This window comes from Anabrus simplex, chromosome 5 (genome assembly GCF_040414725.1).
Source record: "Anabrus simplex isolate iqAnaSimp1 chromosome 5, ASM4041472v1, whole genome shotgun sequence".
Lineage (NCBI taxonomy): Eukaryota > Metazoa > Arthropoda > Insecta > Orthoptera > Tettigoniidae > Anabrus > Anabrus simplex.
Genome location: NC_090269.1, coordinates 325,732,419 through 325,744,629, shown reverse-complemented (window position 1 = coordinate 325,744,629; position 12,211 = coordinate 325,732,419). Strand labels below are relative to the sequence as shown.

The 12,211-nt window shown below is 37.8% G+C and overlaps 1 protein-coding gene across 1 annotated transcript in view; it reads left to right on the top strand.

The window, feature by feature from the left end:
- Sin3A (SIN3 transcription regulator family member A) overlaps window positions 1–12,211 on the top strand; it is a 528,152-nt gene that overhangs the window by 104,865 nt on the left and 411,076 nt on the right. Inside the window, exons 3-4 of the mRNA XM_068227644.1 lie at window positions 4,393–4,541; window positions 5,628–5,723. Coding sequence (XP_068083745.1) covers window positions 4,393–4,541; window positions 5,628–5,723 — 245 coding nt within the window. The remainder of the gene's footprint in view (window positions 1–4,392; window positions 4,542–5,627; window positions 5,724–12,211) is intronic.

Genomic DNA, 12,211 nt, shown 5'->3' with positions numbered 1-12,211 from the left:
CTTACAAAAATAAACGTGTCAACAATGTCTGCTTCCCTGCTAATTCACGTTTTCTTGGTGCGAGATCCAGCCATCGACAAGAATCCTTCACTGTGAGTCATAGTTTTCTCCTTTTATTTCTGCAATGCCTCCTTCTTCATCCTCATTTTCGTTAACATTCACAAAACCAATAATATCATGGTAAGTTAGTTCAAACAGCTGATCTTGTGCACACAACTTACATGTAGAGTCTTAGCATGCTCACAGCCAGGAATGCAATTTAGTAAGGAAACAATGTTTTCCATGTCTTCTTGTACCACCTCCTGTCGATGTTCAACCTCCCTCAGCAATATGTTCCAAGACTTTCCAATGATGTCATTTCAACTTCTTCCCAAGGTCATGTCGTTGTGATTGTCCGTTTTCTCTATGAGGGTGAAAGGAGTTTCCGCCGATATTTCCTCTTTAAAGTTTCCAGCACACCTTGGTCCATTGGCGGCATTATGAAGTTACGTGAGGAGGGAGGAACATGAACAGAAATGTTTTTAAATGTCCTAGGCTTCTTTGCTATATCGATCATAAGCAATTTTGCTTTTAAGTTCCCAGTAATATTACTACAGGCAAGAACAGTAACTCTTTCCTTACTACGCTTGTAGCCAGGTGCAGACGTCTCGGCTTGGGCTGCGGAGTTTTGATGGCAACATCTATAAATTCAGCCCAGTCTCATCACAATTAAAAATCTGATCACTGGTTAATCCTTCAGCAAGAATTATTTCTTGAAATTCCCTTTTAAATTTCACAACCTCATCGGATTTAGCTGACAGTTTTTCTCCACAGATATTAAGCTGCCCAATGTCGTACCATTTTTTCCACCGATCATGCCACCCAGCACTGGCAGTAAAATTAGGGTCCCCTTCATTAAACTCCCTTTGGAAATAGACCGCCATTTCGTGCAGAATGGGGCCAGATATTGACAGGCCTTTTTCCCGGTTTTGAGTGAACCAAAGAAATACAGCTTCTCTTACTTTTTCGTACTCACATTTTTCATTGTTTTTCTAATTGTCAGTGTATGACTTGTTGCTCTGGTAGAGCACCAGTTTTCAATTTCTTCCCACTTATGTTTCCAGTCTCCCACTGTAACACGTCCAACAGCATAACCTGAAGCCACTTTTCGAAGAGTTTCCGCTTTGTCCAGTCTCTTTACCCCACTCAACTTGTCTTGCACAGAGACAATCACTTTCTTCCCTTTACTCACCATACTCACAGAGGATATGAAAACTATCCGCACCAAACCAATACTACAGTGAACAATGACTGAAAACTCGCTGTACCTGTCCTTGAGAAAAACCCGGTCCTATCGCATGACTGCTAGTGCTTGTCCCACGGTCGCACCCTCCATACCGGATGTCCCAGAATTGCCTCCACCTAAAGTTCAAATTAAGTCTACCAGTGTCGGATAACACGGAATGTCAGATAAGCGAAGATCGGTTGAGCGGGACTCTACTGTACCTACAAAGAAATTAACATACAACGAATTACGACGACAATAATAATGTAATTTAAAGTTGATTATTGTGTTTTGAACATTAACTGAATTGCTACAATATGATACAATGTTAATATTTTGCCTGTGTTCAATATATTAGTTGTTTTAAGATCTTCGCTAATTGGCTGATGATGACACTTGAAATGTGTTGAAACCGGTCCCAATAAACAGGTTGTAACTACTTTTTACCACGGAGTATTGAAAGGTGGATCCTTCCCTATAATATTGTACATCTTCTTAATAATAATGTAGTTATCGCTTAAAACATTTTCATGCGAAAGCGCCAACATGCTTGTTTACAGTATGTCACTGTCTTCCATATTTCACGTTCTAATATGCCTGCTAAGGTTTTAAAAGAAGAAAACTCTTTATCTTTGCTCTCTAGGAAGTGCACATGCTAGTAACAGTAAGTTATATTTGTCTGCCGATAGATGACTCATAAATGCTACTAGAAGTACAAGTACACTTTACTACGCTTTTGACAGCAGGCCCTCAGCTTTTGCTCTACGCATTTCTACCCTATGGGCGCAAGAGGGTTGATGTTCATGCCAAGTTTAGGCGCCATATTCAGCCTAGAAGCTTTTCAAACAAGAAAGAAATGAACAGTGTATGTCAGAGCAATGCTGGCGAGTTTAAAGATAAAAATTTCATGATGTTCCGTAGTGAACTGTATCACAATTAAATTGAAATAACAAATAATGTAGTTCAACCTATTCAGTACAAGTAAATAAGAAATGTGGTGTTACATACCTGTTTAATTATAAGCGGGAGCGGTACCGTTCGACCCCAATCTGGGTCATCATCAGCCAAATGAAATGCAAAAATAATGCGTAGGTAAATAAGAAATTAAAGAATGAGTCTTGAACAAAAACAGTTGAAGAAGCAATATAAGATAATGGGGATAGGCACTGCGTGATTTTAAATAGTAAAATCTAGAAGAAGTTGGTCAGTTACTTAAGGCGCAATCTTCTGAATGGTAGCACAACACGCGCAAAATTCGGCACTGTCTCAAAATGTTTACGAGAAGCGGAGAACAGTTAAGTGAGCCAGCCTGCATATACTATCAGGCGCGAAGTCGCAATACAGTTTAGTAAATATGAAGTCCCAGAATTTTGTAGAATCGAAGACGAGTCACTTGATTGAGGCAAATTGCTAGCTCCTGAAGATCAGCGCAACATATTCAATGCCCGGTGCTGTGCTTTCAAATGCCGACGGAACTTGGTGAATTGCTTAGTGATCCAGTCTGTAATTGTTTTGGTTGCGAAAATGTATGTATCTATATGTATAAAATACAATTCAATATAATTGAAGTAAGTAAGGATCTTGTAGATTCTTTAGAACAGTGTAAAAAACAATTGTGAAGAGAAAAAGGTTAAAAAGCGCAATACCAGAAACAAATGAAAAACGTATATGCACAGTGCGCTACTTCTTGAAGATAAGAATTCAGGTCGTAATTGAGGTAGTCCAAGGCAGCACAAGGCACGAGTTTAAATTTGAATGTAAAGACCCAAAATGCAGGTGGCACTGTAGTATACTAGTATACAGCTCAATTTGGAAAGTAGGGGGCAGGGGAGGGGGGTCCCAGAGGAGAGGTGAAAAAAAAAAAAAAAGATAGGATAAGTTAATAAAGGAAGAGGATTAGTAGATAAGAGATTAAAAGTATTGGAAGTTAAAAGAGGATGGGAAAGGATAGGGAAATAAAGGAGGGGTAGTTTAGGGTGGGTTATTGGAGGTAGAGAATGTGGATAGGAACTGTGTAAGGCATGGAATATTGAATTCGGGTTTTAGAATTTTTGAGAAGAAGAATTAGGAAGTCAAGTAGGATATTGGGTTTTTCAGAAATGTTGTTTAAATTGAAATTAGGGTTGAAGTATTAGTCAAGGTGAAGGAGAGGAGATAAGGTAAATATGAAAAGATTACTTAATGAACCCATGAATGTGTGAAGAGACTGTATCCAAGAGTGAAATCACAATGCATGAAGTGGTAACTTCTGTCAAACAAATAAAGTGAGACGAAAAGCGAGATTGGATGAATTGTGTGTGGAAATGATAAAAACAGCAGGACCTTTTGGTCTACAAGTATTGGCTATGTAGATCTATTTGGAAAGGAAAGAATTGGTAACCGATGACTGGAGTAAAGGAATAATAATACTGTATTTAATTTAAATATTTGAAAGTGTAGTAGAAGAGAACAAGAACGGTGGAGGGACAGTTACAGGAACAGCAATATGGCTTCTGAAGAGGAAGATCAACATTAGATCCTATCTTCTGTATGAGGCATTTAATGGGAATGCAGAAGAGATATTATGACATTCCCTGACTTAGAAAAGGCTTACTGTATTGTACCCAGAGCATTTTGGGAAACAAATCATGGAATATGTGCAAGCAATGTACAAAAGTTGTTGCAGTGGTGTTCAGACACATGTGGGGAGCGCATTGGCTTTGGAATGATGTTTCCTATCCATGGGATCATGAACATTCTGAGATACATCCGCGTTTCAAAGGCTGGCAAGTAGTTCATTGACAGAGCTTTTAGTGTCCATTTTTCAATACTGTAAAGCAGCACTAGTAACAACATTTCATTGCATGCCAGTTAAGGGAATTGAAAGTCACGGTAGTGCGCAAGATTTCAGAAATATGGTTCCTGCAATTCTGTTTCTGGTTTTTATTCCTATAGCTAGTATCCTAGGTACTCTTAGTGGTGTTCATGTCCAGGATGATGCCTGTGTTTGCAAATTTCTGGTTCCTGATTAGCATGAATTTTGTTCTGTGGATGTTTATTTTAAGGCTCAACTCATTGCTTACTTCATTGATATTGGACAGAAGGAATTGATGTTCCATTTGTGAGTTTATTCATTTTTTATTTTTCAGGTTCAGGTGTCCCAACATCTTTTTCTCCTGGGCCACTGAAACCTTCCGATCGAGGTGAAGCTATGCCAGGAAGTGTACCCTTTCAAGTCCAGCCAACTTACAGTAGTAGTATGCCAGGTGCAACAACTGCTGCTGCTGCTGCTGTCAAGGTAAAATATTCCGTGCAGTTAGACTGTGTTGTCAACTACATTTTGTGTAACGTAGACATTACAGTTTTGACAGTACTACAGTTTCAAAGAAAATAAACTGTTTCGTTTAGCCTTAGTTAAGGTTCAGGTTTTTAATGTGAAGGATGTCTTTGCGAACTATTGTGAATCTATTTTGTCTATCTTCTGTAATATCTGGCATGCTCTCTCCTTAGTCTCATCATTCAGTTGGTTTAAAAATATTCTTGTACAATATTTTGGTAATGAAATGTGAATGTTATATTGGGGGCGTGTTTTTAAAATGAATTGACATCATCCGCACATTTGTAGTTTAAGTTTTGGACCATGCAAAATTATCTTTTAATTTAATTTCCTGTTGTGTTGGTATTTTAGTGTACCTTCCATATGCTGTGTAGTGGCTTTAGGTAGAATTATCACGTCAGGGACTTGGATTGAGAAAGCTTCAAAATTCTCTTTTTAGAAGATGACCTTCATAGAATCACTCCTAACTTCAATGCTTTTCCACACATTCCAAGTTTAGTGTAGAATTTTAGTAACTTATTCTTGTGTTATGTACTTTTTAAAGGTATACAGCCAAGGAGATTATACTTTCCTAATCACTGGTCTGTAAATCATATTCAACTTCTTCTGTGGTTATACTACTCGACTATACTTACAGTAGGGCTATTGAGGAACCTTCAGAATGTTTGTGCTAGATTGTATCTGCTAGTGGGCGTGGGAAGTTACGGGTGGTAGCAGTAGATGTATAGGACTGTTGTTTTCTTGTAACAATGTTTGCTAAAATATATTCAGTGAAGATGAAAACCTTCACTGTTTCAGTTTAATAGTGTATGTTGGAACTATCCAGTATATTGAAATCATAATTTTCACAAATACACCGTTAAGAGTTTCATGCCATCAATATTCCAGGAACATGTATTAGAAATTGTGAAAATTTGATTCAAAGATTTCTGCTTTTTACTTGGAGGAAGAATAGTTAGTAGTCGATGGGATTGTGTGTGGACGTAATGTCTGCACTATACTAACCTGACAATCTACTGTAAGACTGCTATAATTGTGTGTTGGCAGGCTCCTAGCACTGGGCTTCAAGGTGGCTCTCCAGCTGCCACTACTTTGCAACCACAAGGTCATCAGCAGCATAATCTTCAGCCCTTAAGGCACAAGGTAAATCCCTGTTCATATTTTGTGGATTATATTGGTTTCTGTTTCCAAATATTCCATTATTTATCTACGGAGGGTTTCTCGCCTTCAGTAGACTAAAATTTCAGAATTGGCATATTTGCCCGCTGTCATTGCCCCATTAAATCCTCAGCCTGTTTTCAGTCATTCGACCGGGTCAGGAATGGCATGAATGAAGCCCCCATCTGGCGGCGAGGATAGGAAATATGCCAGCTGCCAAGCCTGTTGCACTCCTCTGGGGCAATTGTAAATGACTGACAGATGAAATGATATTGGAGAGTGTTTCTGGAATGAAAGATGACAGGGAAAACCGGAGTACCTGGAGAAAAAGCCTGTCCCACCTCCACTTTGTCCAGTACAAATCTCACATGGAGTGACCGGGATTTGAAGCACGGTATCCAGCGGTGAGAGGCTGCCGCCTGAGCCACGGAGTCTTTAAACCCTGTTATATAGCACATTTTTGTTATTCCAATTCCCACTGGTTTCAGCCAGGTTTATTCAGGTTTATATCATGCGCGGGTATGTATGGCAGAGGGTGTTTAAGGAATGTCTTTGGTTTATATCCTAGAATTGACGAGCATAGGTTACAATATGCCATCTCGCGATATGCCATAGAATGTTGCAAGTAAAAAAAAACAAGTGATATATCATGCATACCTGTTTTCTTTTGTGATGAATTTGAAATTTGATGAACATACTTCTGCGTATGGTTTACCCTTCAGTTATTTTATTTAACAACCAGCTTATAAGACAACCTTCATCATTGAAATGTTCAATTTGAATTGTATTCTAAAACCATGCTAGATGTTTGACTAGAAATGTTCAATCCTCTAAAATGGAAACAAGATTAGGTAACTTCCTTTTACAATGGTAAATTGCAGATTAAGCATTATACTGTCAAAATTTTTTTTACGAATTATCGGAAGTTTCAAGTATATATTAAAGAAACGAGTATACGGAAAAGTTGATAGGCATCGTTCACTGTTACATTTAATTTTTTCTGTAGTCATCGTCATCATCATCCCACTCCAGTTGCCCGGGTGTGGTTTACAAACTTCCTCCACTCCTTTCTGTCCCTCCACTATTCCCGCTCCACCACTTCCGCCATATCCAATCTAGCTTCTCTAATGTCCCTCGAAATCTGATCCATCCACCCTCTTCTTGGTCCTCCAACTGGTCTATTTCCCTTAACTTGTATTTCCAATTTCCTTCTTGCTACCCATTCCTTTCCCTTTCTTTTTACATGTCCGAACCAGCCTTGCTTTCTGTATCCTGTGTACTAACGGTTCTATATTCAGAACTTCTCTGATTTTAATATTTTCAATTCTATCTCTTCTTGTCTTTTTAACCAATGTTTTTAACCCATTGAGCCCTGCATATTTGTTGGATTGAAACTGCATTGGCGCTGGGATTATTTTGTAGGAAATATAGTGTCGCTTCATATCATGAGAAATTTCTTAGTTACAAGACCATTAAAGATTTAGATATACATGAACACAAAAGGCTTCCATACCACAAACTGCGGAACAAGGAATACAGTAAAACACTTTATTTTATTAGCATCACGGGACCGTAGGCCTACTCAGTCCACCTGCTGAGCTGTAACCCAGTTTTCTCCTTGTACTTTCTCTTCGATTTCCACATCTATTTGTTATTCAGGAGCATTGCTCACACTAGTACTAATATTATTACTAATTTCACTGAAAAAATTACATTCCTAATCATCATTACTTCCTAAATATCTGTAAATATCAGTTCTATACTGGCAGCCATCTTGTTTACAAGCAAATCTCATAGGTAGAGATAGCCCACTTCAAACTAATATTACCAAGCACACTATCGATATATATTACCAAGAGCATATAACATTGCAAAGAAAGAGTCCCTACACAAATCACAAATGCAACTCACTCTGCCATCTCTTGAGGAAAAGTAGAATTACGTAGTAAAATGAGACAACGGAACAGTTCCGTGGTCCGGTGTTTGGTCCACCGAGACGAAGCACGGAACGGTTCCGTGGTTCGGGCCCAATGAGTTAAAAATGTAATTCCTACTGCTTGGATCATACCATCTCGTCTCTTATTAGTTACCTGCGTTTCTAGTCCGTATGTTACAATTGGTATGAAATACTGTTTTTATAATGTTAATTTCATTCTCTTGGGTACTTTGTCATCTCATAAAAGCTCTCTGACTTGATAAATTGTTGTACCTTTACTTAGTCTCTTATTAATTTCAGGGTTGATTTCATTACTTCCATTAATAATGCTACGCAGATATGTAAACTGTTCTACATTCTCTAACCGTTCTCCATCTATGTTCACCTGGCTTCTCTTTTTCTCTTTTCCCCAGTGGATGACGAGTTTTCTTTTTACTAATTACCATTTCAAACTACTTCAGATTTTCATTCCAAATGTCTAAGTCTCTTTTGTGCTTCCTTTTCTCCTTTTCTCCCTTTCCCCAAATCACCACATAATCTGCAAATACCAAACCATTCACTTCATCACTACTGATACTCTGTTTTACACGTTTAATGATTTCATCCATCAATATAATAAACAATAATGGTGACGGTGCACTTCCTTGCTCGAGACCTTTTTTGTATAAAATGTTTCAGAGTCACCACTCCCCACTTGTATACTGCTTTTACTCTCATGATACATCATTTTAATCTTGTTAATTAATGATTTTGGTACATTCTTTTTCAGTAGGCAATACATGTTTTCTCTTAACTGTATCATAAGCTTTTTCCAAATCCAAAAGTACGAATATGATATCCTTGTTCCTTTCCAGATGTTTTTCCGTTATCATTCGCACTGTAAATATCAAGTTGATCTATTCGGTCTAAAGCCATATTGTTCTTCCTCTAACGATGTTATATCCCTCAATCTTTTGTCTATGACTTTCTCCATTATTTTTAGCCCATGTGATAGTAGGGTTATACCTCTATAATTTTCACATTTCTTACCATTTCCTTTTTTGAACAGTGGTACAATGCTTCCTTGTTGCCAATCTTCATTTATCCTTTCAGCCTTCCATATGGCGGTCATTGCTTTCATTGCCCTTTCAAGTCCCAACTCTGTTATCGGATTCTCTTTTTTTCCTCCATCTATTATATCCATTTTCTCATCTCCTTCTTCCTTCGAGCAGTCATCCTCATTATAAAGCTTTTCAAAATACTTTGCCATCGCCTTCTGAAGATATTATTATTATTATTATTATTATTATTATTATTATTATTATTATTATCATCATATGGCATTTACAAGCATGTGTTAAAATATACAATGAACATGTAAATTAAAATATAGAAGTAATTAAACTAGAATGTCCAGCTTCGACAACCAGTCCACTGCACTTGGTGTTGATTCATGCAGAGACTGAAGAAAGGTAATATCTGTATTTATTTCATTCTGTGATCAGCAAACAGTTGTCCATCCACTTCTGTTTCATCCATAAATCTCTCTTTTTGATCCTGTAATGGTACTCTGCACCATTGTGGTTTTCTCTTCACCCCATCTTTTGCATTTGCACCATCTAACCATACCTTCAATTAATTGCTTCTTGATCACCATCCATCTAGCAGTAACAGTACAGTAGGCATACGGTATAAACATGCCTTTCCTTAGATCATCTTGTCTGTTGCAGTCCTTGAAAATGGAGAGATTCATCGCAGATTGTTTTATGTGGTCTTCTGAGTGTTCAATATCAGTCACTATGATCTGCATTTAGGGCAGTCGCCCAGGTGGCAGATTCCTGATCTGTTGTTTTAGCCTTTTTTAAATGATTACAAAGAAGTTGGAAATTTATTGAACATCTTCCTTGGTAAGTTATTCCAATCTCTAAACTCTCTTTCCTATAAACAAATATTTGCCCCAATTTTTCCTCTTGAATTCCAACTTTATCTTTATATTGTGTTCTTTCCTACTTTTGAAGACACTACTCAAACTTATTCGTCTACTAATGTCATTCCATCCTATCTCTCCACTGACAGCTCACAACATACCACTTAGTCTAGCTGGTCTAGCACCTCGTCTCCCTTCTCGCAAGTCTTCCCAGCCCCAACTTTTTGTAATGCTACTCTTTTCATAGCTTATACTTATTCAAGTTATTAATGTTCCCTTTTAACAAACCATTACACATATTGCTATTGCACAAAACGTAATTTATAAACTAAGTGGCTCGTGTATACAGGTCGGGAATACCAACTCCCAGATCAACTCAGAAACGTTTGGTTGCTGTAGGAGCAACAATATAGTTCGACACCAACCGCAGCAGTTTTGATGTGCCATTTGATCTCAATTTTCTGTGTGTTGTCAGACTTCATCAATGTTTTAAATTTGGATTGTAAATTGAGACTTACCAGATTGTTTACTTTATCATTGGTTGTATGTGAGCATATGTTTTTTCCAATTAGATCGTGGCTTAAGATGACCCAGTGTATATGGGGTCGAACCTAGTCCCAGTTATATAGGACCGTATACAAGCTAATGGTATTGCATAGGTAGACCCTTCTCTTCTTATAGATAGTGCTACTCTTTTATCAAAAATCACCCAGAATAAATCAAGCTGCTTTTCTTTGGATTTCTTCCAGTTCTCAAATCAAGTAATTCTGGTGAGGGTCCCATAGACTGGAAGCATACTCTAGATGGGGTCTTATCAGTGACTTATATGCCCTCTCCTTTATTCCTTACTACGACCCCTAAATACCCCCATAACCATATGCAGAGATGTACCCTTTATTTACAATTGCGTTTATGTGATTGCCCCAATGAAGATCTTTTCTTATACAGGTAGACCTCGTTATACGCGATAGTTACGTTCCGTGGAATTGCTGCGCATATCAAATTAGCATAGACCGAGAGTAATTTTACATGTAAAATATAAGGTGAGAATTCAGTTTGCTCACATTAAGTTTAAAATAGCAGAGATTCTTAGTATTTTTACAAAAAATAACCATGTTTCTGAAACGCATTTTAATGCAAACTTCATACACTTAAAAATGTAACAGTCAAACACACAATAAACTAAACTCTGCATAAAAGCTCTTTGCTTTAGCTTGAATAGCAGCTCCGTAGAGAGGCATGTGTTGTTGGTTGTGATGCTCAATCCAATCAATTCTTTCCATCGTTTCGGAGCGAGATTTGGTCACTAGTCGTACATAAGGTAGTAGAAGACTGAGCAATTTTTTGAATTGATTCCACAGTCACGAATAATTTTCGCAGTGGAATCGCTAAGTCCCAAAGTACGCTGAATGTCAACAATACGCTTGCCTTTCTTAATTCGATCCAAAATTTCTACCTTTGTTTCTAAAGATTACGACTTTGGTACTCGCTTCTTCCCTTTGACAGGCACACCTACTTTCCTTTTACCGGGTGTTTTAAATGCAAAACCTGTCGACTGCAACTTCACAGCTCTACTAACCGGAACTGATGATTCACATCTCGACAAACACAACAGAAGATGAACGTAGAGGTGCGCTTGCCCCGTTTAATCTTGGCGCGCGATTTGTACGTTACAGAGTTCGGCACATATGTCTGTACCAGCAGTAGGCCACATATGGTTAACAGATGGCAGCACTACACTTAAAAAAAAATCGCATATATGTGAAATCGCAGATAACGAATCTGTCTATAACAGGGTTTACCTGTATTAGCACCTAGGTACTTACAATGATCACAATAGAGTAAATTAATGTATTATTTGGGTCCACCTTTTCAATACAAAATGTGAATAGTTTAAATTACATAAATGATTAGGGACTAGTTTCGACTTAGTACTAGGTCATCTTCAGCCTAAAGAAAAATCAAAACACAAATTATCGAAGAAATTAAACAATGTAAAGACACGTACGGTTTCGTAAAAGTACATACCATGTGAGATATTGTGCAGCACTATGTTAAAAAATAACTCTCTGAAAGAGATTCATAATAAATCCAGTGCATATTAAAAAGATGTTATGGAAAGGAATCCTTGAGTTGCTGGAATATGCTGGCTCCTTTAAGATGCAGGTATCCAATACCAACTCCCAGATCAACTCAGGAACGTTTGGTTGCTGTAGGAGCGACGACATACCTGCATAACATGTTTATTAGATGTGGACACTGTTAAATGAAACAGTATTCAACATTTAACATGTTGATCGTGTCACCAGTTAACATTTCACACTTTTAACCTGTAACATGATGTCGTTAAATGTTAATCACTGAAGACCAGCCTTTAGATCGGTCATTCACGGTACAGTCCATTAGACCCCCTGAATCCATGATATCATAACAATAATTACTGATCTGCATTTGGGGCAGTTGTCCATGTGCCAGATTCCCTGTCTGTTGTTTTTCTAGCCTTTTCTTAAGTGATTTCAAAGAATTGGAAATATATTGAACATCTCCCTGATTGCAAAGGAATTCAAAATTTGTTGAACATCTCCCTTGGTAAGATATTCCAGTCCCTAACTACCCTCTCTGCAGATGAAT